Source organism: Phalacrocorax carbo, chromosome 13 (genome assembly GCF_963921805.1).
Source record: "Phalacrocorax carbo chromosome 13, bPhaCar2.1, whole genome shotgun sequence".
Taxonomy (NCBI): domain Eukaryota; kingdom Metazoa; phylum Chordata; class Aves; order Suliformes; family Phalacrocoracidae; genus Phalacrocorax; species Phalacrocorax carbo.
In genome coordinates this window covers 2784948-2812664 of record NC_087525.1, presented here as the reverse complement: position 1 = coordinate 2812664, position 27717 = coordinate 2784948, and the positions used below count along the sequence as shown (strand labels likewise).

General features: G+C 42.3%; 1 protein-coding gene across 5 annotated transcripts in view; it reads left to right on the top strand.

Moving 5' to 3' along the window:
* PCDH15 (protocadherin related 15) overlaps positions 1–27717 on the top strand; it is an 826977-nt gene that overhangs the window by 528086 nt on the left and 271174 nt on the right. For all 5 annotated transcript variants that reach the window (XM_064464573.1, XM_064464572.1, XM_064464569.1 and 2 more), the window contains 2 exons: positions 16524–16684; positions 20730–20885. In XM_064464573.1, coding sequence (XP_064320643.1) covers positions 16524–16684; positions 20730–20885 — 317 coding nt within the window. The remainder of the gene's footprint in view (positions 1–16523; positions 16685–20729; positions 20886–27717) is intronic.

Here is a 27717-nt window from a genome sequence, read left to right as displayed (position 1 = left end):
TTGGTATCAGTGACATAAATCAGCTAGATTTCGTGTATTTCAGTGCAGTGAGAATAAAACAGTATGGAAGGATGTTAGATTGATATTTTTATTAATCTGTCCATTGTAATCCATTGCTCTTTCTGCTTGCTATCTGGATTGCTTGATTCTGTATTTACTCCAAAACTGGTGGTGCGACTCTTTCTTAATCACTCTTTTGTCAGTTTTTTGAAATTCTGATTCCTTGACATCAACTTGGTTTATGAAAGTTTATGCACAACTGTCGGTTATAAATGGTATTTTGGGTTTGATAATGAAGTCCTTTTCTTATGCTGTTTATTTCTGTAATAAAGCAATTCCCAGGAAAAGAAAGGATTTCTCTCTCCCCGCAAAGGAGGATGCTTTCTGTGTCCTCATAGTTGGGGTATCCTAGGCAGTAATGCATAGAAAGCTTAGGCTATTTAGAAAAGTGCACCCTTCTTCAAAAAACTACACTAGTACAGATCAGCAAAGAATAAATTTCAAAGGCAGAATCTCCTTCTCTTCTGTTCTGCTGTTGGGCTCTCAGGGCATTTGTCAGTTGGGGTAGTTTGTCCTTCAGTTGCCGCTGCTAAGGCATCATACAAAGTCCCTTCCTTCATTCTCTGAAAAATTACATCTCCCAGTTTTGTATTTCTCAAGAGGTAAGGGGTTTTCCAAGCTATCGTGGATTTTCCTCTGTTCTGAAGTTGAGTATGATCTGTAGTGCTCCATTGCATACCTTAAGGGTTCTTTCTGCCTATGAAAATAGGACAGGCATTGTAGCAGTGGAGTACAGAAGATTGCATTATTGTTTAACAAGACTTTTATCCAAATCTAGCTAAAGATACAAATTTAGGTCTGTGATATATTTTTCTAGCTGGATGGTGTTCGATGGTGGCTTTTCCCAGCATTTCCCAAACGCTCACCTTTTTATTCCCTTTTCTCGAGGCTCAGGTTGCAATGCCTGTGGATTTCCATCATCTGCAGCTGGGATACTTAGAGCCAAACTCAGACTAAGCAGTCGTGTTGGGCAAGATTTTGGAAAACATGGCTTTAGTTGCTCTGCCTTTGTTATTGAACAGGGTGCACTGAGAAAATCCAGGTTTGCTGGCAATGCTAATTTTTTTTTCCTCAGGTTACATCCCTGCAGAGAGTAGCACAAGCAGATAGAGAGGATGTATAAGCATCAGTAAGTGGTCCTTTTTTTGCCTTCATTATAAGGAGAAAACAGATATGTGTGGTTATTACAGTGCATAGTAGATGCCTAGGAAATATATTAAAAAAAATGCAGATAGCCATAAGCAACGTTTAGGTAGGTCTTTTGTAGTTTTAATAATTCAACTTTAGAGCAGAATGTGATAGGCTCCTGCTGCTCCCCTCAGAACGGTATGCGCACAGGCCCTGGGATGGCTCCAAATTAGGGTGAAAACATTCAAGTCATTTAATTCATGCCTTCAATAGCCATTGCTTGATCATGGTATTCCCAAATAAATGCTTGATCTGTTTAATTATTTAAAAGTCCCGGAGTGTTTAAAGTGTAAATTAGACTTTTCTAAACAGAGAACCATTAAATCCTGATGCTGATTTGCTTGAGTTAATGGCTAAAGGAATTGGAAAGCAAACAAGGTTTACAAAAACAGTTTTTAATATATATTTGTGATGTGACACGCTGAAATGTGCCCGAGAACTCTAAAACAGATTACCTGAATATAGGGCTTTGCCGAGGCAATGTGACGGATGGATAGCTGCCCTGCACTCCACCTCTGTGGGCTGCATGCTGAAAGGCTCACTTTGATAAAATAGTTTGCATTAGAATTTCACTGGTCAAAGACACCTCCCCATGTACACGGCTGCCTCCTTATTATCAGCCTTGCTTGCCTGTATCGAGAGCTCAAGTCTCACCCTATTTGCACAATCCCAGAAGTGTATTTTAGGTTAATTTTGCAATATGTGTTCCTGTTTTGAGAGCAAACCTAGCCAAAGCTTGGCCATTCCTGACTGACAAAAATCTGGAATTCCAAATGAGTAATTTTTCTAGAATCAGAATGATAATTAGCTTGTTTCCTGTAGGATGGAAATAGAAATATGGTATCCTCTCAGAAAAATATAAGTGGAACAGAACAAACAGTCTCTCCAATTCACAGGCATTTTGTGCAGAAAGCAGCTGATGCCCAGGTACCAAGTACTGGCCAAGGACGAGGTACCAGAGGACCTTTCCTTTCCATGCATTTTCCAGGATCCTGAGGCTTACCTGTAGGGAGAGAGACAGGGATCTCGAATTGCTCCAACTTGGCTGTCTCCCACTCCATTGAGTTTTGTGGACTTGCAGGTTCTCCCGTTTGGCCTGAAGAGCCCTGGCTGCAGCCCTTCCCGCTGGTCATCCTGCCCCGGAGCTCAGGAGCCATGGGCTCACCCTGGAGATCCCCGTGCTCCAGGGGGGATCTTTGGGCCAGGTTTGGCATGTGAGCTGGTCTAAGGCGGCACTGCAGGTGTCAGCTCAGGTCCTCGGTGTTCCTGGTGCATGTAGGCTCCAGCAATCCAGAAAGTAAAAAAATGAAGTAGTTCCCTGATGAAAACCTGTTTGTATTGCAGCAGCATTTGTCAAACCTGACAGCATCAATAGAGAATATTTCCAGGAACTTAAAAATAGTGTTATCAGAAAAAAATTCGTCAGGGACCTCGAGAGGAAATGGAAGGACTGCAAATACAGACTTTATGACACATGGTCGGTAGTTGCCTCAAAAAAAAAAAAAAAGTCATTACTGTTGGCACTAAGTTAATTCAGGAACACTTTTAGTTTTCAGCAGAAATATTTTTCAAAGTTGCATTTCTTTTAACCTATCCATGCATATTTCTGTCTCATCTAAGGACTGGTCAGTGTACAGTATAAGTGCCACTGGTTTTAGTTTCTGATTTTAAAATCTGGCACGTTTGCACTCAGTACGACAGCTTGCAGGTGTAGTTTGAGTGCATTCAAGGAAAGAGGCAGGGCCTGCTAACTTGATGAAGGGTTTGGGAAGAGAAAGCCCAAAGTTAAAGATGATGAACACAAACTTAAAGGAAAGTGCTTGGACTTTTGGGTTGAATGCAAGGTCACAGTTTTGGGTTAGGCAAACACAAAAACGGACAGTGGCACGTGCGGTGTGCTTGCAGGTGAGGATGTTTGCTCATAGGCCTGGAGAAGAAAGGTGCCAGAGAGGAGCGTGTTGCAGGTGGTCTTTGCAGTCCTGTGCAAAGGTCGTGGGATAATACCATTTCTTTCTGCTGTCTGTGGGTGGCACTGATCCTGCTCACGGGACAGAACACGCTTCCTCACGGCAATGCTGTGCAGGTAGGAGCTGTGACTGGACTCCTGGGTGCTGGGACTTCCCAGGCACATGGTATGAAACTGGGACTCCGTTGTGTGCGCTTGGTGACTGCTGTGTCTGGGATGTGTGGGTCTGTCTTAATTATGAGGGGCTTGACCATATTGCACAGACATAGTAAATTAAATCCAAAATGTGTCGTGCTAGAAAATAGCTGGTATGTGTGTCCCAGGCTTCCACTAATGTCTCTGTAGTCACACAGCTAAAATTGGTTTTGCTTTGTCCTGGCTTGGTACCTGCTTTGCAGATGAAGAGTAAATACAACATTTATTAATGTTTATTAATATCTCAATAAAATAAAATAGGTCTGAACTAGAAATGAGATTGCTTTTGTGATAATATATTTAAGTGGGAGGCTTGGATATCCCTGGGAACGTGACTCCTTTTAAATGCAAATCATTTTGTTCGTAGGTACCTAATGTAATAATTTATGCACATAATCAGAGAATTTGTGTTCCCAGGAGCTCAGTTCTGGCTGGGAATATACATGGACTTTGTTAATATACTTTTTTTTTTCCTTAAAGTGCTTTTCAACGCAGCAAGGTGTAATAAGCTTACTCTCAGAAGCGATAACTTCCAGTGCAAAAGCTTGTGTGTAGTGTGGCAAGAAATGTCCGTAACTTTGGGGTAGTTTCTACCTTGAGAGCTGTGGCAGAACATGGCCATTTCACAACCTGGAATTGTGTAAAGCTTCGTGTTCCTGTACCCCCTTGTGCTCCGAGGTTTCCCTGTACCAGTTCTCCCTCATCTCTGAGTGTTAATTAAGGCGAAGGGTAACTTCCCAATTGTGACTTTCATAAACTGGGCCAAATTCAGGAAGATGTCCAATGTGTGTCAGGAAGTATAAGTTGTTGATCTTTCTGCTCTGTCTCTCAAAATAAGAGGATCGTAGAAGAAAAAAATGTCAGTCCATTTCTCAGGCTTCAAGAGTAGGGTTTTGGGTTTGTTGGTTTGGTTGGGTTTTTCCTGAATGAAAGCTTCATTGTCTTCCTAAAGACCTTCCAGAGCTGAAGGTCTCCTCTTAGAAGTCTCACGATCTTGCCTGCATTTAGGTGAGGAGCTCGTACATCTGGCTCTTCCTCCAGTTCCTGAACTCAGGGCTACTGTCAGTCCTCCCTTTTCACGATCTGACTTGTCTCTCCGATCTCCAACTAGTTTGTGTGTTCCTTTGCTTTGCCTTTAGGCAAGGACATTGTGTTTAATCTTGTTTCTCCTGTACAACATTGTTTTCCCTCTTTACGTCACCTTTAGCCATTTTGAAAGCATTTTCCCTCATCGTCTGCCCCAATGAATTGCAGGGATAATTCCCATGTTGTTATTTTTTTCTCACAAAAATGTGTGTCTAAGTACAGTAAAAACTTAAGCGGAAACTTAATGGTGCTCATGTGCTTCCTTTATCAAAGGCTGTGTAACTTGGGTTCCTCTAATTCCAAATAGCTTTATCCCTGAAAAGCCTAACTCGATGTGGTTCCATTCTGCCTGTTTATACATATCCTTGCTGTTCCTGTGTGCATACATCTTAATAATCTAAATCACCTTCCAGAATTGCTGTTGCCAGGCTCTTCTGGGAAGTGAGACAAGAAACAAAGTGTTTGCTGGAATAGCCCAAAGACTTTTTATCTCACCGCTGACTGTAGTATGTGCATTTTATTATTTCTGTGCTGTCTGGTGAGAAGAGGAATGTTTTCTTTTTAAAATGTTTTCAGAAATTTTAGCCTGTGGATTTTTTTTTTGTCTTGATAGCCTTTCCATTGTGTGTGGGGTACTTTACAAGGTAACATTTTTGTTAATGGTCATTTTCTTTGTGTCTGCACACGTTGTCTGGTATAAGAGCACCAATCTGGGAATATTTTTTTTTAAGAATTGGCAGCTTTTTTGTGTAGATAATGGAGAAACTTATGTTAACCTTAGCAATCTGTTTCTGGTCCCATTGGCTAAAATAAAAAATAAAAGAGGAATCTCACAATTCAAGGTCTCTCAAACTTTATTTCAGTAGACATTTTACCCTTGTGGGGTTGCCAGAGACTCAAGAGCCCACTTGGAAGATGAGCAGGCGGGCTGGGGAGGCTGCTATAAAATCCCCCGGACCCCTGTGGGGGTCCTCCTGGCTGCCCTGCAGCCAGCAACCCTGACCTCCCCTCCAGTTGTTCGGTGAACTTTTGCTGCTCTGCGTATCTTTGTCTGCTGACTTGGAGAGAGGTGGGATTATTAGTTTTTCTTCAGTTGGCAAGTCGGTATATTTCAAATGTATGCATCGTTAGCTATTTAGAAATAGTCCCTTGGGCAAAATATGATCGATGCCTTCTCAGTGTGTGCAGTTGTAAGCTTTTAAAAGCTTTTGAAGAGCCTGCGTGGTTTTTAAGCGCCTCAGTCTTCTTTACCCATAAAGCCAGTAAGCCTGTGGACAAGGGACATCTGGAGCCAAGGAACATGTGGAGGAGGGGAGATAAAAGTAAACTTGATTTCTAGAAGTAGATTGGCGAGTTCTTTTACCAAAGCCTCTTTAAAGAAGGAAAGTGGCATGCAATGAGAGGCCAGATTCTTGCACTAATGAGAAAACAACCAAAGAAACCCCAAACCCAGAATCAGAATGGCTGATTTTCATGGTAGAGGAAAATCACTAGTGGATTCTTGCAAGAATTATGTGCAAAACAAGACCTGTTCTATTCAGCATGTTAGTAAGCTTTCCAGAAGGAGGATGATTGGTTTGGACAGCTAGGCTGTCTAGAGTAATTATAAAAAGGCAGGGTAGGGAGGGAGGAATATGCAGAAAACATGAATATCGAGTGACTTGGAGAAAGAATGGCAGGTGGTCAGCTGAAAACTTTAGGCACGTTTTGATGAGAGTCATTGCATTTGCCTTCTGTACCATGCAGTTAGAATCACAAACAAGAGATCACAAACATTAAGAAAAACAGAAAATTTTCCCAGGAGTTTTTGAAGGCTGAAAGAGGAAAAAAAGATCCTCTGTAGGGGAAAGACATTCAGTTCTCTCACCTATCTCCTTCAGACTTATTTTGCTTTGCTGCTTGAAATGCAGAGTATTGTTGGACATCTAGTAAAGGACTTTGCAGACCATGCTCTGACCCAATAAAGACATTCCTGTGGTTTGATGTTGCAAAAATACCGCTAAATGTAGTTAAAAGCTGCCTTTGATGTTTAGAGGCTCTGTTCAACAATGTTGGCTCCCGACCCTGGTGCTGAGTGAAAGGGAGGGTAAAATGTGAGAAAAGGCAAGTTGTGGAGGGAGGGGGGGTGATGGAGGGGTGCCGCTGCTGGTGATGTGGGTGGGCAGACACCACAAAGTGCACCTCGTGAGCTGGGTACTGAAGAAGAAATGTTGGAAAGGCCTTACGTGAAGGGTCTGCTAACTTTTTGGTTTAAGGCCTTGTAAACGGGGCTGCTGGAGGAGGGAGTAGGAAGCAGTTGGTACAGCCATTGCTCCGGTACTCCAGGGAGGAGCTACACCTCTTCCAGTTTACCTTAGATTGTTGTTAAAACAACTGGGAGTAGGACTCTGGATTTTGCTCTGTGTAATCTGTCGCAGTATGGTGGAGAAAGGTAGTCTTGTTGAGGTCCAACAAGTTTGTTTAATCTTTCAGTAGAACTCCTGGGTTCTGTTGAGACATAGAGAAATAAAATAATGGTACGTTAAAAAAAAAAAAATCAACAAACTCGAGTCAGTCCTTGGACACTGGTATGCTTTACCTACTTAACTTACCTACTTAACTTAACTTAGGTCAGCACTAAGAGGCTTTCTGTCAGAAACACTTGTAGAAAGAGAATACAAGAGCTATGTCAGTGGCCTCAGCATGTGGCCTTCCCCAGTGAAACGTGAAAGGAGGTACAAGAGGACCCTTCTGTGAACCAAGCAATTATCCTGCTCCTGCAACCCTGAGCATTAGGGGAAAAAAACATTGTTTTTCAGAAAGGATTTCTGAACAACTGCTTTCATGTTTTCCTGTTTTAAGCCTTCAGGAGTCATTGTTTTCTGTTTATTCTCTTAGCTATACGAGGAAGGACAGGGTGCTGGATTTTGTCTGAGATGCTCCTTTGCTATCGTGATTTTATAGGATGGGGCTTTGTGCAGAATAACGTATAACCTGGGACTTAGGAAACTTGTAACTTGTAAACTTTGTCCCCAGCCAGACCCCTGGCCTCTCCATTCCTTAGTGGTATTTGTATTAGGACAATATAGTCTCTACAGCCTGAACTCTTTTTTTCCTGTATCCCTGCTGTGTCCCCTGGCTCTTTTAAATGCCTGTTCCTCTGAGTGCCATGAGGTGACCCAAACTCTCTGCTCTTCTTCCTCGTTGCCCTCTGCTTTCTCCCAGACATCCATCTCTCTCTTCCACAGTTGCTCTTTAGCTGTTCATCTCTTGCTCATCCTCTTAAACGGAGGGGGAATGAAGAAAAATATTAATCTAGGTTTATACACCTAGGGAGGCAGTACTGAATATGGAGTGAATTTAGGAGTTAGCATTTGACCGTCAGGCTTCCCTCTTCTGGTTTCTCTTCATCCTTATTCGTTTTGTTGTAGAGTATAAATGCTGTGGGTCAGGTTTTTTGAAGTCACGTACGCGTCCTGTGTGTGAAGTACTGAGGTGGTGCTTCGATGGCACTATGAGCTGCTGGTCCCATTGTTTGTGAATGTGGAGGGATGGTGGGGAGGAAAGACAGTGATTCTTTGTCCTGCAGGACAGGCATATGTATGCTCTGAACTGATGGTGATCCCAGTGCTTCTGCCTTTCCCTAATCGGGAGCTGCCTCTGAAACACATTCCATCATCTTGCTGCATTGTTTGAGCCTGGAGCAGGAGTCACGAGTGCTAGGTCTCTGCCTTCGTGCTGGCTGGGAAGCACTAAACCAAGAAAATGGGTCACCTTCACTTACAGTGGACCCAAACTGGTACTGTCCAGTGCCTTAAGGACAGACCTTTCCCTTTGTTGCGTTAATGGTAAGAGTCTGAGGAGTGGCTGGGGAGAGACCCTACCGTTGAGTCATGAGGTTCAGACAGGACCCCCTTGCTTTCTAAACTCCATCTCCAAGAGGAGTCTAGGTGTGGCTAAGTCCGGTCTTGGTCTCAGACTGGGTTGTAGAAGCAACCACCTGTCAGAGTGTTTGTTGTTAGTAACTGATTTGCCAGATGCCCAGCTGGTGATGTTCAATGAGAACGATCGTGGCCAGATTAATGAGTAGTACAATTTATTAAAGCAACAGATACACAGGTTCTTTGGATTACCAGTGATAAGATTCCTGGTTACAAGGCGCACACAGATATTAAGAAAATGAGTAACACTGCTAGGCTACAAATGCATTACGCAGATATGAAGGATTGGAGATTTAAAGTGACGCTATAGAGAGGTTTCTTTATTTTTCTGGGGAAACAGTTGGTATAACAGTTGGTTTTGATTTTACCCAAAGGCGTCCCAATGGCGGGGGGGGTGGGGGGTGGGGGGAAGGAGGCTCAGCCCATCGACTGGTCCCAGAAGCCAGAGTGCTATGTGATGGTATCTTCCCCAACACCCTCTTTCTCACCACACGTTTTATACTACTTTTTATCTTCCAGGTGGAGCTTGAGTGACTCTTGTCATACATACCCTTATTATGATTGGGGTAGAATTTCCTCGCTTTACTTCTAAAAGCATAGACTAGAAGGAATTCCAAGCGCATGCGCAGTGAGGGGTGGCCGCACCTTAGAGGCGGGTAGCTTTGGGATGGAGGTGTGTTTTGGTATTATAATGATATTATAATGAGCAAAGCTGACCAAAAGGACAGCACTTTGTCAAAAGCATGACGGACTGTTGGCGCGGGGTGGCAAATATGCAGCGTGCCAGCTCCATGGTACCGCGAGCTCCCATTTATCCCAGAGCCTGGCCGCGATGCCTCCGCACCGCTCCACCCTCCGGACAACTCCTTAGAGTCAGGAGGCCAAGTTCTCGTGGCGTTGCCGACATCTGTGGTTACTGGGGAACTTGCGTGGAATGGATTCCTCACGTCAGCTGCGCTTCACCCTGACAGCTTCTTCAGGGCTGTACCTTTCCTAAAATCATAGGTTTAATTTCGAAGTCACCTCCAGCGATTATTCCACACCCCTGTAGCAGAGAAATTCTTACAGTGGCTTGAGGTGGGAAGGCATAAGGTCCACGTGGGAGGACTGGAATAAAAGCCTTAAATGTGAACCTATCAAACTCCTAGTTTGGCCAAAACAATGGGCTGGTTTGACCTGTGCTCTCTAATTGCTTGGAGGCTGCAGTTTCACGCAGAGCAGGACGGGAAAGGACGGGCCAGAATGGCAGGATAACAATCTTGAAACAACCTTGAAAACTTCTCAGAGATCCCTACTGATGATGTGAGGATAGAGATTAGGAAATATATAATCTAGGAGGTGGCTTTGTAGAATTATCCTATTTTTGTGTATGAACCTGCAGCATGGGTCTAAGTAAGTTCGTGATAACGTTGAGAATTTTCTTCTGCAATGAAGTTTTCATTTTCCATTGACTTCTAATTTATTGCTATTTAATCCATCCTATGCTACAGATACACGCCTTCAATTGTAGAAAAATAAGTTTGTGATCCAGGTTTAACTATGAAAACTCTGTAGAATATAAAAAAAACCAACTGCCATTTCAACTGATCCATCTAATGCCTTTCTATAAGAAAATAATCCCCATTTTCAAATTGCTTTGCAATCAGTGGCAGGCGGAAGAGCGCAGTAGAGAGATACAGGTGGGGGTTTTTTAATGCACATTTTTTCTGTCTGAAGGAACCTGGTGTTTACACACTGTGTAAATGTTGTCGGGTGTGTGCAGGTGGAACTTGGGTTCTGCAGCCTGTTCTTAATGGTCCTGAGCAGACAGAGGTGGGACTGGCACATGGAGACCTTCCTACCTCTGACCTCCCTCTGTCTGCTTTGGTTTCTTCAACTTGACCAACAGAAGCTGCAAGTGCAGAGGCACCAATGGGAGCGTCGTTTGCCCTTTGGCAAAGGGTTTATAACCACGAGGTCTGTCTGACATTGTGTTTCCCAGCTCCGGTGCATGTCCCCACTGGGGCATCACTGTTACCACCACCGAGTCTGCGCCTGCTGCTGTCCAGAGGTGCTAACTTCAACGGCTCTTTACAAAGCAGGAGTCTCTAATCTCTTTACGCTCCCTATTCTCACTGTTCTTGCTTGGTTGGTTTTCATATTTTAACAGACTAGGTGTGAAAAAAACCCACTGCTTTAGAGCGCAGAAGTGATGAATTTCCTTCCATCTATTGACAGCTGTCGGTACTCACCCTTACTGCAGCTCAGTGAGCGCATGTGTGTATGTGCGTATATATGCCTTTTAAGTACCGATTTTCTTTTCACTTGTCTTTTGCAAATTCACCTCCTTTCCCATAAGCGAATAAGTAATATCTCATGTTGCTCATGTAATGTACCATGCCTCTGTGAGTACAGTGCATCAGATACTTGATTCCTTCCTAAAGTCACTTCCTTCCAGATGGGTACCATGAAAAATTTATAGACGGTGTTCCAGGGCAGGAAACACCGTGTATGTTTAAAGTAAATTCCCTGACATGTTATTCAGACTTGTTGTTATACAGATTTGGTTAATATGCTGAAATGAAAACTGTTTTGTGTGAACAGCAGAATATGATTTTTTATTGTTGTTTGATTTTGCCTTTTTGTATAGCATAGAGCTGAAGTAGCTGCCAATGTTATTTGGCAATACTGGAGGTTAATCGTGCTGTTGCAGGTGGTTTTATCTTTTCATCAACTTGGAAAATTAGAATGACAAGTTTTAGACTGTTTTCAAAGGAAGGATAAGTACACTTGGATGATAAAAAACTTTTGGGGGCTATTATACTTCTGCCTTGGCTTCAGACACACTTCCCTTCAGGCTTTGGCTTCAGCCCTGTAGCTTGTGAGTGCTCAGGTGCTTCTGGGATCTCTCACAATTTTCTGCACTGAGCACAGCTGAAGCTGAACACTGCCCATCTAGTCCTGAGCATGTGGAAGGCTACACACAGTTGATGTTGCTTACAAGAGCCTTGTTCAGGGTAAGGTCTGTCCAGTTTGGATTTTGTATTTCTGCAGAAATACAGCTTTATTGGCTGCAGTTAGGTATATCTCTTCAAGGTCACTGAGACTGACCATCCATGATGTGTGAAGTCCTTGGTCCCACTGTCAGGCATGAGCCTGAGCAGCCTGGTGCAGCCCTTTGGTGGTGTCACTGGGGAGGCGGGGTGTGCTCCACATGCCTTGAGCTCAGCGACTGCCGAAAGAGAAGCCCCGCTCCTGGCCCACTTTCGTCTTTTTAATTACTGCCTCAAGTAGGAAGAATATGATGCTTTCCTCCAGCTGTAGGTTTAATTTTTAAATTTGGAATATTACTGGTGGAAGTAAACAGCCCTCTTGTTTTGTAATCCTTGCATTTAGGCAACTAGTGCAAGTTCCTTCTAGGAGTTAAAAGACAAGAGCTGCGGGTTTCATTCTACTGGATCCTGTTTTCTGATTCATGTGCTGGCATAAGGGTTATTCCCAGACCCGCCGTAATTCACTGACTCCTTAAAAAAGGGCTCTGCTGAAACATTCAGCTAAAATAATCCCAAGATGTGTTAAATCATGTTATAATTGAGTCTTCAATGAGCACTGCTGTCTTTAGTAGAGCATCACCAGCAAAATCTGTATTTCATGGTTTTTGCGCCTGCGTCCCTCGTAATACCCTTCCCGTAGAAAGATCACCTTCTGCAGAGGCTGATCTGTAAAAGCAAACCCTTCCCTATTATTTCACTCTAATGAAGATTTTCAACCTCTGGATTCCTCACAAAGGAATAGTCTAGTGTAGAACTGTTGTTATGAGGTTTTCAGCGCTTTGAAGTTTTTATTGTTGTTGTCTTGTTTTGTAGGTACTTGTTGAATAATTCCCAAGAAGCTCAGATAACGTTTCTGAGTAAATGTCATTACTTCCAGTAAAATAATATTACACCTGAAAATAATAGATCTTTTCTCTCTTGTACAGGCTGTAGTTTTCTGGCGCTTTTTTGTTGTTTTTTTTTTTTTTTTAGCCAACAACTTGCTCGACTTTGATTCCTTGAGGCTTATTCTGTACTAATCCTTTGAAAATCTGTGTGGCCTTTCCACAAGACATCTCGGTCATCGTCAGGCTTCAGTGAAGGTGGAAAAGCAGCCAAATTGTGGTCTCCACACAAGATGAAAATCTGTTCTTAAAAGCTACTTGTGCTGATTAACTTTCACATCAGTCTTTTTATTAATTAGTCAGGAAAAATATGACGAGTTCTAGTCCGGGTGTCCTTTTCAATGACTTGTGCACACAGGACAGAAGTGCCAGGAATGGTGCTGAAACGCTGCTGAACGTTTGGGTGTTTGAGTGTAACTGTCCAGCGGGTGGATGCATGACGGACCGCCGCTCTCCTCGCCGTGAGTGGCAGCATCTTCCTCAGGTGCCCTCAGCAGACTTTAGCCAACCCCCCGTCCCCCCCAGATCTGTAGAACTGAGTTTGCAATATAATTGCAGGAGAAGGTATGCATCCTTTATAACAAGGTAAAAGACTTCACTTCAGCTAGAGCATTATTGGAGCCTCTGTTTGTGCAAAAAATTCTGAAAGCAAATTGCCTCAACTTGCTGTATGACTGCGTTGGAAATATAGAGGGATATGTTTGCTTTTGTGCTCGCGTGTAGGGAGAGTTAATGGACAAACTGTTGATACGGTTGCATTGAACTCTGTGTATCTAGTGTCATTCTTCGTAGGTTACCTCCCTGGCATTTTTAGTCCAAGGACAGAGGGAGGATGTAAGGAACAAAATAATACTGATCTAAAGAGGGGTAAAGACCTGCAGTGTCAGATTCTTTGTAAATTAGAGGAATAGCACTTTAAGGACGGCTATTAAAAGGATTATTTGCAAACTGCTGTCTCCTGAAGACAAAGTACGAGTGCCTCATGAATATCTGAAGAAAATCCAGTCCATTTTTAAGAATGAAAGAGTCACTGTATCAAAACAAGCCGAATAGAAGTGCTTTGTTAAATCAAGTAGATAGCTATTACAGAGTGCAACAGAGGAACGTCGAATGAGATGCAGAATTCAAAGCAGTGAGGTCAGTTAAGTATCAGTCCTTTACTAGAGACTGTATGAAATTTATCACATCAAGATTTCAAGTTGATCAAATATTTTTCAAAGTATGCAATTGCACTTATCTATTCTCAGGTTCATTCAAAATTAAAAGTTGTTTGAGCTCTTTAGCCCTTGCGGAAGTAAATCTTCTAGAAACTAGACAAGGGAGGACAAAGCCTCCTTGGACAAAGAGGAACGGACCACGGTGTACGTACCTATACTGAACCAAAGCTGCCTGCAAATGCCAGGTAGTAAAATATTTGGTGTATCGCACCGAAGGATGCGGTTACAACTTCTGTTGACTTGTTTTGCAGCACTTTCCTCTTTATGTATATGTTGCAGTTTAAAATTACACTTCTTTTTTTCCCGTTACTAAACGGGAGGGAAATCCTTAACCTGCAGAAAATGCTTCTGGTATTAAGGCCCTTGTGTCTTGCCACTTCCAAATGCACACTGTCCCATGAGGAATTTAGATGTGCCTTTGAGGTACGTATTTTTTCCTCTGATGCAGTTGATGGAAGGGTGATCGCTACATTCACAAGGGCACAGCCCTGCAGACTATTTTATTAGCAGTCAGAATTCTGCCAAAATTATCAGTCTAATTCCTTTAGCATTGCATACACTGGGTTTCTCTTCAGGCAGTGGACTGCAAAGTTTGAAGGTAATTTGTCTTTGCTACTGTCACCTGTCAGGACCTACGAGTGTTGGGTTATATTCATAGTCTTGCGTTTGGTAGAGACCAGGGACCAGTTTTCATTATAGGACAATATTTTTAAAAAATACTTTTCTGAGGAGAGAAATAAACCCTCTTCGTACACCGTGATTGGTTAAGCATCTGAAAGTGGTGTATTGGTGGGCAGGTGTGGTAGCTCTGGGTCTGGTAACCTGTGCTGTGATGCCCCTTTGTTCCTCATGGACTTAGACTTCAACGTGGGAAAGAAGACAGAAGCCTTTTCTGCTATTTCCTTCCCTTATTTCCTAATCGTCTGTTGCAGTATATTTTTACACTACTCTCACAACCCTCTCCTGTTCCCTTTTCCATGTCATCTGCTTACTTCAATTTCCCCAGTTCTTCCATCCCTTAAGCTCCTCCTTTTCCTGGCAAGAATTTGTCCATGTAACATTTTCTGTAAGCACCACCTTACAGCTGAGCTATGCGCAGGCGGCCCTTGCTGGAATGCCTACTGCCCTGCCGTTCACAGGTGGAAACTGCAGAGTTTTATTTACCTCGAGAGTCATTCAAATGGGGATATACAGCCTTCTGCTGGGATTAGTGCTGGTGAAGAGGCAGCTAGAACTTAGGCTTTGCCTTCAGGTCTGGACAAGAAGACTGGAAGAGATTAAAACGACTGAAGCCATTAGGGTGACTGTGGTGTTCGATATCTTGGTTGGTTTTTGGGTTTGTGTTTGGGTTGGTCTTTTTTTTCAGGGAGGCTTTTCTTGGTGCGCCTTTTGTTCAGATGAGCTCAAATTCAGATTGCTGACCTTTCTTTGCATCATCATGGAGGCACAATAATGAGGGCAATACACAGGAGCTGGTGGATTTTATAGATCTTGGAGAAATTTGTGACTAGACGTAAACAGTTTGAACTGTCAGAGGATTGGTAAACAGCATGTTTTTCCTGGTGAAATCCTCTTTACATTAAAACTAGTGATGGTCTCCCAAAAGCTGTATGTCAGTTCAAGCTACTGGTCAGAATATAATTGTACAGACGGTATTGCACTAGAAATCGTGCTGATAGCCATAAAACAGGTGGGTGGCAACTGTTTCTCAGGTGGCTAAAAGGTATTGCTCCTCGAACTTGAAACCAGTCTGTGGTGCAAAGTTAGGGATGCTTGGCAGTATTTCTTCCCATCATATCTATTGTGTTATATACTTTCAGAATAAACGGTTGAAAAAAACCTTACTGTGGTATTTTCCTCGGACTGTAAATCAGTTTGCTGTGGCTAAGACCAGTAAATTAGTTTTACTGTTTTACCAGAAAAAGCATCGGCCCAACTCAAGAACCACTCCCCAGAGATGAATAAATTTATACAAGGTCGCTGTCATTGTGAAGTGAAGGTGTAAAGAAACTTTACTCTCCGCTTCGGAATAGATTATTTGGGCCCTTAATACAGGAGGTTACATGAAAAAATATTTTCAACTGATTTAAATGTTCTGCAGCTGGTGACATTCACAGATTTTCTCTATAACTGTTGATGGACTTAAAGATAATTTCTTTTAATATTTCAGTGTGAAGAAAACTGGGTACTGTTAATTGTTCAGGAAAATGAAATCTTGGAGAATTGTTTCTAAACACAGTGCATGCAAATCTGAGGCACCGGAGTGCACTGGTTAGGGTAATCAGTAACGCCTGAAGTTTGGAAAAGTTGGAGTGTTCTGCCCAGGACATTATGTACATCGTGGGTACTGTGAGCTGCCTGGTAGAGCTGGTTAACTGGTGGGATGGGAGAAGGGAAAAAAAAAACCCATGTTTTGTGTGTGGACTAGGTGGCTGGTCCTTATTAAGCACCTCCTTTGCCTTGGTATATAGAGTTTTCATTTCTTTATGCTGCAATTTAGCTCTCAGTTACAGAGTAACTCACGGTATAAAAACTTCTTTTTTTCCTGGAGAGCTTTATGTAACCATTTGGGAGTTTTTCCCTCACCTTCATGTGTCGCTCTTGCTGTAGAAAATTTGTTCCAGTTTTAGTTAGTTCAGTGCTTTCGTTTCTTTCAGGTGAGATTGGGTGATGATTACTCAATGGAGAAAAAAACTCAATGTTAAATAGATATTTGCATATGATGGGTCTCATCGTCAACTTACGTTATTGTGCGTTGCAAGTGCTTCTTCTAGTATTGTCTGAAACAGCTTCAGTGTCAGAGGCAGTTTTTCATTACAGATAATAAGGTTCAGACTTTTTAAAAATCACTCAAAACATAAAATACCAGAAACCCTTGTTAGAAAACAGTATTTTTAGTGCTGCAGTTGTAATGAAAAGACAAAAATGTAGATGCATGTATAAATTCCTCCCTCGTGTGTTTGTTGTTTCTGCAGGCACTATCCTGGTTGACAATATGCTGATCAAAGGGACCGCAGGAGGGCCAGACCCCACCATTGAACTCTCCTTAAAGGATAACCTAGATTACTGGGTGATCCTCGATCCTATCAGCCAGAGGTTATACCTGAATAGCACTGGCCGAATTCTGGACAGAGATGTAAGTTTGGGGTTTGACGTTTGCTTTCTTTTCTCCCCATAGACATTAATTTCTGAATCTATGTATGCTCGTCGAAGGATTGTAAACACAAGACCTGCTAGAATATAACAGCTGCATCTATCTTTTGTCCCCAGGTAGATGTGAAGAGAGTTAATTTGGTTCTTTATTAGGACTTACTGGGACCCTGCAGAAACTTGACCGTTTCTGCACAACAAATATATGAACAAACAACAATAAAGACTGAACAAATAGAGGCGTGCGTTGGCAGAAATATATATCGACCCAAACTTGACTTGTTTACTGAATTAAAAACAATTTTTTTCTGGTTTGCTGCTTTTGTCTGGAAGAAGTGCTGCTCACCTCATGTCCCTTGACACTTGTTAAAAGCCTGCTCTAGCTGTGTACATTGACTTATGAGATGTGAGCGAGCGCCAAGGAATTGTGAATATTACAATTCACTTATAAAGCTTGACATATTCAATCGAGAATTTGCTAGTTCAGATTCCTTTGTTTAAGGCAGCATAAAATTTGTGTGGCATGGTTGTTCCTAAGAGTATTAAAGAAATATTGTCAGGCTAAGTTTGATTTTTATAAGAAGAAAGAATAAAAGCACAAAATAAATAGGAATGTTCTCATCTATGCTAATTTCATTGAAGAGAAACACTTTAAAAATTGAGACATTTTCTCCCAGTGTTATAGCATCGCTGCAGTTCTTCAGAATCTGAAAGGAAAATTGACTCACAAGTGACTGTAATGAACATGGAGAGAGTGCTTTGAAGATGAGGAGTTCCCTTGAAGTGCATGAAAGTTTGTTTTGTATTAGCTTGATTGATTAATTTGTCTTCTCTGTGTGTTTTGAGTTATATTCGTAAGTACCAGAAACAATATGCAAATTTTTCATTTCCATTTTTAGTTTAAAAGAGCTAATTGAATTCAGCTGTCCTTAATCTAGTTTTAATTCACAATCTGTTTTCATATGTGAAGCAAAGGGAAGCAGCACAAGATGTGGCAGAAGGGACGTGGTGGCAAAAGGCTCTTTGGTGCATTGGCAAAGAGTTGGCATTTCCTCAGGTGCCAAACAGCTGCTTTGAGGAGACAGGCTGGTGCTGCAGCGTATTTGGCGTTTCAGTTTCAAGTCAGAGCAAAGAGCAGGAGCCCCGAATGGGAGGTGAGGCAGAAGAACCACTCTAGGAAGTGTAGGGCAGGTTCTTCACCCCACACAGGCCTGCATATCCATGTGGCATTGGGAAACAAAAGGAATTCTGGTTAGATCAGCACTAATACTTTTTTCAATGTCTTTTAGCGACACTTTTCTCTCTACAGGATTGTTCATCTGAGCTGCTTTATCTGAATCTAACTAGATGCTTTACCACAATAACCTTGTCGTATGATTTCCAGTATTAGTAACAGTCTAATAAAGTCACAAACATCTTACAATATCGTAAATACATGGACACTTTACAGTGATGTGTTTTGCAAGAAGTAGACTCAAGTTGCAAGGAAGCAAGTGGAGGGTGTACATTTTCTTAATTCTATATATGTAATACATCAGCGTTTAAGGGGTTATTTCCTCTTCTTCCTGTGACCTGAAACACTTCCCATCCCTAGTACAGTAGTGCTGGCTAAAATTATTGATTTGTGGTGTAGTCATTTATGTTTATTTCAATTTACTGGAATATGAAAAGAACATCTGAGATTTAAGGTAATTGAGATTTTGGGCATGAGCCCCACTGTACCTGTCCTTGGTGGTCTCAACTAATTGGTGTAAGTCACAAGCCAAAGAAAATGAAAGCAACCCACAGAAACCCCACTGATTGAGTAAAAACATGAAATTTATGTCATTGACTTGATTAATGTGCCTCTTATTTAAAGCATTTTTCCAGCCTTCGGATCCAGAGCGATATTAACCCCTAAAATGCAAGCTCATTCAAGAGTGTGTGCAGTTCCTTTTTTCCTTTTTTTTTAAATAACAAAAAATAGTTAACTATTTTTCTCACCTTTTTGGTTAAAACCATGTGAAACCGTAGTAGTGCCAACAAAATTTGGGGTTTTAAGTTGAATCTTAAAATTTTTTTATCATGGAGCAGAAATTGCACTCTCTGATTCACAAATGGTGCATATAAGGTTGCGTTTAATACATTTGGATACTCTTCCTATTTTCCTCTCCAATGTGCCCACTTGTCAGCTCACTGCTGATCCAGTTAGCCTGATCCTGTTCTTTTTTATTACTTTTCTTGAAAGAAAATCTTATTAGATTCCATTGATTGATTTTACTGAGAATGACAGTATGTTTTCAAAGCAAAATCAGATAAGAAAATTCCAGACTTTGTTTCCAAAACTTTAAATACTTAAGACCCGATTTTAAATCTGAGCACTGACCCAGCAGGAATTGTACATTTGTGAAAGTATCATAGGCCCTCTACTCTGTCATATTTTGCCAAAGGCAACAAACTCTCCTGTTTTTTCATGTTCTTGTGAGACACCAAATCCAGAACATCATATATTTGCATACATATCTATCGTTACTATCATTACAACTAATTGTTTTTCCTGGCCGTTGCTAATAAATCTGGGTGAACTCAGTAGTGTTTGAAGTTTATTAGAGGTCCCAGCATGAAAAATAAAAGGATGTTATAATGTTAGAGTCTTAATTTCAGTCACAGATGATGTTTGGTATGTTCCTACCTGTGCTAGAAGCCCCATTGATAAAAGTAGAACCACATCATAGCTGGCTGCAGATTTTTACAGCAAGGAGAATGGACTTTTAGTGAAAAGCTCATGCTGTAGTTCACTGCACAGATAGTTGAGGGTGAAATGTGTAGGGAGGAATAGATATTTCATGCAAGATCTAAACGGCACCGTAAAGGCCCCTTCTTTCCCCAAGTCTGCAGACTCTAAAATCTGGTAAGTGCCAAAGTCTGAAGGGTAAAGCAAGCCGTATGGTTCTAAACTCCATTATAGTGCAAGTGAAAAAACCATAAATCAATCAAAGAAATTGTAGCATTTGGAATGAGTGAAATCATAATTATGTAGCTGTATAATTATGGTATAATTGTAAGTCTCAGAATCTCAGTACAAAAACCTGTTTGCTTGGACTGTACAGAATAGTGTGGCATAGGCATCTTTACGTTTTTGCGTTGCTTATTCTCTTGAAGACTTTGAGGTTAATAAATACAGAATTTTTTCATTTTGTCCCTTCCCACACTTGCCTGCTCTCTGCTGGATGTTAGATACAAAATCAAAATGGACTTGCTGTCAATATTTTACATGCCAGACTGTTGTTTCAAATATGTAAATTGGCGCTTGCCGTGGTGGGAGCGGTGTGAATGGAAGCCACGCTGGAATGCTGTATTTCCATAGCAGTCTCTCTGAATTCCCATTTCAACCAAAGGTGCCTTTTCCTTTCTTCTTCTTAGAATTGTTTTAATAACTCAGGTAAGCAGTAATAGCCTTTCCAGCTTAAATTTCTTTACCCATTCATCAAGTTTGGGAGTTATTTTTTATTTGAATATTATGATGTTCCCTGGAGTGAAAACAACAGGACTTTGGATTGCCTACGCTTAAAGGTAATCAAGTTGTTTCTAAAGTACTTGGTAAATGTAAGTGTTAGCATATTGAATTTATTTCTGACTTGACCTTTTGATTCCAATATTAATAAACAAAAGGTTAAAAAGTGTGACATTTTCTAGGTATGTTTCAATAACCAGAAGATGCTCAGATGATGTGCTTTGTTGTTGCTGGTCTCCAGGGAAGTGCGAAGCGCTAATCATGCTGGGGGTTTTATTTCTGTGGTAGCACATAGAGCTGGTAAAGCTCGGTCTGCAAAATACAGCTTTGAGACATGCAGGTCTACTTAAAATATTGCCAGGGTGAGTTGTAGTCTGGACACTGAGAGAAGCTTTTTAATCCAGACACAGAGTATTAAACCTAGCCCAGGCAGGCTGATGGGCTATAAGGGAACCTGGGCAATATTAACGTCCGTGGAAAATTTACCTGTTAGTTCAGGTTTTGACTGCGAATTGTAAAAATTTATTTTCACTTACAGCCACCGACGTCCATTCAGTCCATTGTGGTGCAAGTCCAGTGTGTTAACAAAAAGGTTGGCACCATTATCAACCACGAAGTACGGATTGTGGTGAGAGACAGGAACGATAACTCACCTCGGTTCCAGCAGCAGCGATACTATGTGGCAGTAAATGAGGTCAGAATCGCTTCCCTCTTCTTCCTCTCTCTTGTGTGGTGTCGTTGCGAAAGGCCGGCTCTTGGGTCTTTCACTTCTCATGTGAAAACCTGGTAAATTCACTTGTTTTAAAATCCCTTCCGTTCTTTGGAAGTGTGCTGCAGCCTATAGCATGTACGCTGTTCCTCCGATTCCGTAGTGAATACACAAGCACGCTTTTCCCCGGGATGCCTGTAATAGTGCGGAAAACACGAGAATCTGAAGCTACGTCTCAAGGAGTGAAGCACTGATTTCTGTTAAATTTACAAAATGTTTTACTGCATTATGGAGTTATAGCAACAAACCTGGAAGTAAAATAAATGTGTTTAGGAAGAGAAAATGTAAAGCAAAGAGTTCAAAGGGTTTTGTTAACATTATTGAAGCTTGGCAAAGTGCAGTTTTGGTTTATTGTTGTGTCTTTTTTTTTTTTTAAATGATGTCTGTGAATGGAATTATTTAGCTTTATCTTTTTATGGAACAGAGAGCTGTGGATTTGATCCTCTGTATTATTTGAAGGAAAAAATTTATTTCTTTCTTGAGCTTTCTTGATACAACTGCATTTCACTTTACAGTTAAGTTTTTTTAGTCTATTAGGGATTGAATAATCTGCTAGTAACCGATACAAAGGATCTGTGTTTTCAGTAAGTTAGTATTTGGGGGCTTTAGTTAATAAGAAGTGGAATTAACATGCAAAAGTGGAAGTGTCCAGACTGAAACTAAGAGAAGAATGGAAAGATGGGTCAGTCTTCTGCAGAGAAAGATGTGAAGAATTACAGTTACGTTTCAGAAAATAAAGCTGTTAAATGCAGTGTGCATTGTGTCCTTGTTGGGCGGGTTTTGTCTTGTGAAAGAGCACGACTGCTTGCAAGTTGTTTGATTTTTAGTAGGATTGATTTGCTGTTTCAAAGAAAAATTTCATAGTTTTGTGCGTTTGGGAGACTCAGCTTTTCAGTGTGTCGCACGTTCCGTTACAATTGCTGCACTGCTGTCAGTGACGAAGCCCCCAGCCAAGTGACGTGCGGGAGATCTTGTAGGCCTTAGGAGAGGAGCGGGAGACTTGGTTGATGAGTTTAAGCCTAGTTAAGCCAAAAGTACAGAGGAAGAAAAAACAACCCACCCCTGCATTATTTTTGAGTACAGAGTTGGGATAAGGATATGGAGGTTTTTCAAACTTAGTGGTCTCCTGAGTAGTGACACCTTCTAAATGGGGATTGTTTCCCTACAGACAAATTTTCGGCAGTCCTTTTACTGATGTTTCTTACCACCAGAATTTGGAGGTCACAAAATGCCATCTGTATGAGTAAAGTCCTCCTTATGCTCTGAAATTGTTTTCAAGTTGACCTTTACATGGTCATTATAATTTCCATGTTTTTGCAGACCTGTTGCAGAAGTGCTTCTGGTCTTGAATAAAGGCAATATAAACATTACTCTGAAGTGCCTGGATGGGCTGTGATGCAGGTCCCAGATCACTTCCAAGACCTGCATAAATTTTGCCATGAAACTGAATGCAAGTAGTAGGTCAGTGCTGTAATACTAAGGAAGCAAGGATTTTCCATAATTTGAAAGAAGTCCGAAAGACAGAGTGAAAAACGCACTATTTAAAATTATTTATATTAAGAACTGTAGCAATGTTGCAAATACACTCAGTCATTTTTTTGCACCACTGTTGGGCAAAATGCAGTGTTGTTCTTTGACCAGTTGCAGTCCTGATGTTAATTAGCTGCTTTGTTTCATTTTATCACCATTATGCTTATAGCTTCTGACATGGCAGCAGTGAGCCTTTCAGTACCCAGTGGGTTAGTGCTCTCATTAATTAACAAAAAAAAAGTTCACAAAGTATCTCAGGCTTTCTCAAAGGTTTTAGTGACTGATTACATTTTTTAATGATAGTTTATTCTGCTAGTAATTGGCACTGCCTCTTGTGAATTTAACTACAGGAATGCACTGGAATGAGGGTTTTGTGGTGATTTTTTGGTTGCCTCTGGTCATCTGGTTTTAGTGTGCTTGTAAACTAAAAAGTACAGAAATTTCTTTTACATAAGTACATAGAGCAAATCAAAGGGAAGTAGATTTTATTATTTACAGCTACCATATAGGTGAGCATCACAAATATCTCCTATTTTTTCTAGCCAGAATGTAATCTGTGTCAATTTGAGGATTTGTTCAGGTGCTTTACAGGGTTGTACTCAGCAGTTTCTCCTATCAGCTGCCATGTCTCTCTGGCCGTCCTACGTGGGATGAAGAACACATGCGCTGTGGCTTGCACAAAACATTACGTGGGCTTTCCACACGTACCATTTAATCCACCTGCACGTACGCAGTAAGCGTCGGATTTACAACTCCGGTGCTAACCAGCTTAACAGTTTGTATGCTTTGTAGGTGTAGAGTCTCTGAAAAGCACCCTGCTTCTTGTATACGTCTACTGTAAGGAAATCCTCAGCAAAAATGACAGCCTTGCTATTCCTTCCCCCTCTTCTGGTTTTTAGGGAGTAATGTCTAGGGCAAAGGTTTCCCCAAATAGTCAAAACTATTAGGGATTAGGCCCCGTCAGCACGGCTTTATGAAAGGCAGGTCCTGCCTGACCACCCTGATCTCCTTCTGTGACCGGGTGACCTGGCTGGTGGGTGAGGGAAAGGCTGTGGACACATGAATCTACCTGGACTTTAGCAAACCCTTTGACAGTGTCTCCCACAGCACCCTCCCAGAGAAGGCGGCGGCTCATGGCTCGGACGGGGGTACTCTTGGCTGGGTAAAAACTGGCTGGCCGAGCCCAGAGAGTTGTGGTGAGCGGAGCTAAATCCAGTTGGTGGCCGGTCATGAGTGTTGTTCCCCAGGGCTCAGTGTTGGGGCCGGTCTTGTTTAATGTCTTTATCAATGATCTGGATGAGGGGATCGAGTGCCCCCTCAGTAAGTTTGCAGGTGACACCAAGTTGGGCAGGAGTGTTGTTCTGCTCGAGGGTAGGAAGGCTCTGCAGAGGGACCGGGACAGGCTGGATCGATGGGCCGAGGCCAGTTGTGTGAGGTTTAACAAGGCCCAGTGCCGGGTCCTGCCCTTGGGTCACACCAACCCCAGGCAGCGCCCCAGGCCCGGGGCAGAGGGGCTGGGAAGTGCCCGGCGGAGAAGGCCCTGGGGGTGCTGGCTGACAGCCGGCTGGGCATGAGCCAGCAGTGCCCGGGTGGCCAAGGAGGCCACCAGCCCCCGGGCTTGTGTCAGCCCTGGTGTGGCCAGCAGGAGCCGGGCAGGGATGGGGCCCCTGTGCTCGGCCCTGGGGAGGCCCCACCTCGAATGCTGGGCTCAGGTTTGGGCCCCTCAGGACAAGAAGGGCCTGGAGGGGCTGGAGCGTGTCCAGAGAAGGGCAGCGGGGCTGGGGCAGGGTCTGGAGCACAAGTGTGCTGGGGGGCGGCTGAGGGGGCTGGGGGGGTTTAGCCTGGAGAAGAGGGGGCTGAGGGGAGCCCTTCTCGCTCTCTGCAGCTGCCTGAGAGGGGCTGGAGTGAGGGGGGGGCTGGTCTCTGCTCCCTAGTAACAAGCGATAGGACGAGAGGAAACAGCTTCAAGCTGCGCCAGGGGAGGTTTAGGTTGGATATTGGGAAAAATGTCTTTACTGACAGAGCGGTCAGGCACTGGCACAGGCTGCCCAGGGAGGTGGGGGAGTCACCATCCTGGGGGTGCTCAAAAAAACATGTAGACGTGGTACTTCAGGGCATCATTTAGGAGTCATGGTGGCATTGGGTTTATGGTTGGATTGATGATCCTAGAGGTCTTTTCCAACCTTAATGATCCTATGATTACAGTTATTGGCACCTGTAATAATAAGGTCTAGCTATAGTTATTTGTTTCCTAGGTAGTTTTTCAGTTTCAGAAATGTCAAGGGGTTAAATTGTGTTTTGGAGAAATAGAATGGGTTTTATGTCAAATATTCTTTATATTTGAACTGTCCACAACATAGTAAAATTAATTTGTAGAAGCAGCAGAGGGTAATTCTAATACCAAAATAGTTCCTAATTTCACAGAAATCTCTTCCATTTGCACATTAAAAGACATAGTTTAAAATTAAGCTCATATTTTTCCAGAAGGCTTAGAATGAGGTGGATTTGATAGGGTAGTGTCTTGGTTAATGTCAAAAGGTATGCCGATTGTTATACTTGATTGTTTAGAACGGGAGGGTGTCCGTACTAAGTTGGACCAAACGCTCCCCTAATCCACTGTATGTTCGCTGTCAGCGGCCCTTGCAGATGCTCATAATGCAGATGCTCACATGCAGAAGAGCATAAGGATTGGGAAACATGAAGTGGTGCTTTCCTAATGAGCTCACCCAAGCTTTAGTACCTTGTAGCTGTAAAATGCATTAGACTAAAGGCAGTGTAAGTAATAGCTCTTGACTAATTTTTTTTTTCTTTTCCAGTTGCTTGTGAACATGTATATATTAAAATTCTTATTACAATAAATATTGCCTAATCTGTATCAAACTCCTCCTGTTGTCACAGGCATCTGCCACAGCATCAGAACATGCATGGGTCTAAGTTCACAAATATCATGGTAGCATTTACTTGATTTTTTTGAAAGGCATTCTTCAGTTTGAGAGTAGAGAATTTTATCATTAACACCTGTTTGCTGATAACCTCAGTATTTCTGAGTGGTAATACTCCCTTTGGTCTCCCTTCTCCCTCTTAAGTTGAAGAGAGCAAAATTCCATGCTTTAAGACGAGCTTCCCAAATCCTTCAAAATATGCACACTTATTAATCCAGTAATTATGTGGTCCCTCTTATGAAAAAGCCCTGGTCCCTTCCTTCCTTACTTAAGGTATTTTAAAGCTTTTTTTTTTTGTGTCAGGTCTAATCTTGGATACTGAGATGAGAAATACAATAATTTCTTACCCTGTTGCTTCAGATACCTTAATCTGGATCCTAAAAATCCTGAGAAATCTCTGTACAATTTGGCTCTATTCTGCATATTGTTAAACGATCCTTAGGGATATAAGCGTTACCTTCTGTCATTCAGAGACTTGAATGTACAGAAGGCCCCTGGGTAAAGTGTTCCAGAATTACAACGTGCAGAGGAGTTCATGTTCCCTTCCAGTTCATGTGTGGTTTGAAATTTGTATGCTTGGCTGCAAGAGATACATTTATCCTTACATGTTTATTGAGGAAATACTTTTTTTTCAGGAGCATCTTAATTATTCAATTTTTCTGTCAAAAGAATGTAGCTGCAGTGTGTTGTTCTTGTGCTTATTAATGTTGATGGAGCCTGTGATGGTTGTTTGACTGGGTGGCTCAGCTTTGAGCAGCAGTACTGGGGTTCGTACTAAGTTACGGTTAAAATTGGTTTTAAAGTTCAGCTTATTAATTTGAAGTATAAAATAGAATGTCTGTTTCCCTAAAATAACTATGTGCTTTTTAACCTAAGGGTTATTATCTGGGCATTTATAAATGAAATAGCTAGTTAGTTAATAGGAAAAAACATACATATTTATGTGGACACTTGTGTCTATGTGTATATGTATATATGTATAAGTAGTCTTCATTGTTGCTGCTCTTCAGTGGTCATAGGAGGCTAATGCAGACACAAAATAGCCATCTGCTTAAATTTAACTGGCATTTTGTGCATAAGCTATGGTCAAGAAAAATGAGGTTGTAATTAAGCTGTTGACTTTTTATAGTTGTCTGGGTTGTGAAACAGATCTGGGACATAATTCGGGCAACTCCTGTCGTGGTTTAGCCCCAGTCAGCAACCAAGCCCCACGCAGCCGCTCGCTCACTCCCCGTTGGTGGGACGGGGGAGAGAATCGAAGAGTAAAAGTGAAGTAACTCATGGGTTGAGATAAGGACAGTTTAATAGGTAAAGCAGAAACTGCGCATGGAAGCAAAGCAAACCAAGGAATTCATTCACCCCTTCCCACGGGCAGGCAGGCGCTCAGCCATCCCCAGGAAAGCAGGGCTCCATCACGCATAACAGTTACTTGGGAAGACAAACGCCCTCACTCCCAATGTCCCCCCTTCCTCCTTCTTCCCCAGCTTTATATACTGAGCATGGCGTCGTATGGTATGGAATATCCCACTGGTCAGTTTGGGTCAGCTGTCCCGGCTGTGTCCCCTCCCAGCTTCTTGTGCACCCGGCAGAGCACGGGGAGCTGAAAAAGGCCTTGACCAGTGTAAGCACTACTTAGCAACAGCTAAAACATCTCCGCATTATCACCACTGTTTCCAGCAAAAATGCAAAACACAGCCCCATACTGGCTACTACGAAAAAATTTAACTCTGTCCCAGCTGAACCCAGGACAGTATCCACCCCTTACTCTATACCATTTACATCATGCTCAGGTTCCACACTATCCAATACAACCTCATTAACCTCCACCCCACCTTCCCATCCTTTGATAAAATACACAGATATCATTTAGTCCATGGCTTTGGTCTCCATCTCTTCTTGTGGTCACTCAGGACAGGAGAGGTGGTGTGTTGCGTGGAGTTACTGGGCACCAAAGCCAGTTCAGGTCGGGTCACTGCTGCACTTGCACTGCTCCTTGAAAGGCTTGTCCTTCATTGGTTCGGGTGGTTCCTGCTGTAGTAATTCCTATAACATGCAACTCAAATCGCAGGTTACAACAATTTAAAGGTATATCCGTTACAGTCTCCACTCCTGGCCCCTTTGGGCCAGGTTATAGGTTTTAACATTGCAATGAACTCCTCCCCTTGCTCCCAGCCTGGCTAGCAACCAGGGGTTTCTGCTATAGTAATTTCCATAATATGTAACTCAAATCCCGGGTTAGAACAATTAAAGGTATTTCCATTACACTCCTAAGTAGTGCTGTTCTG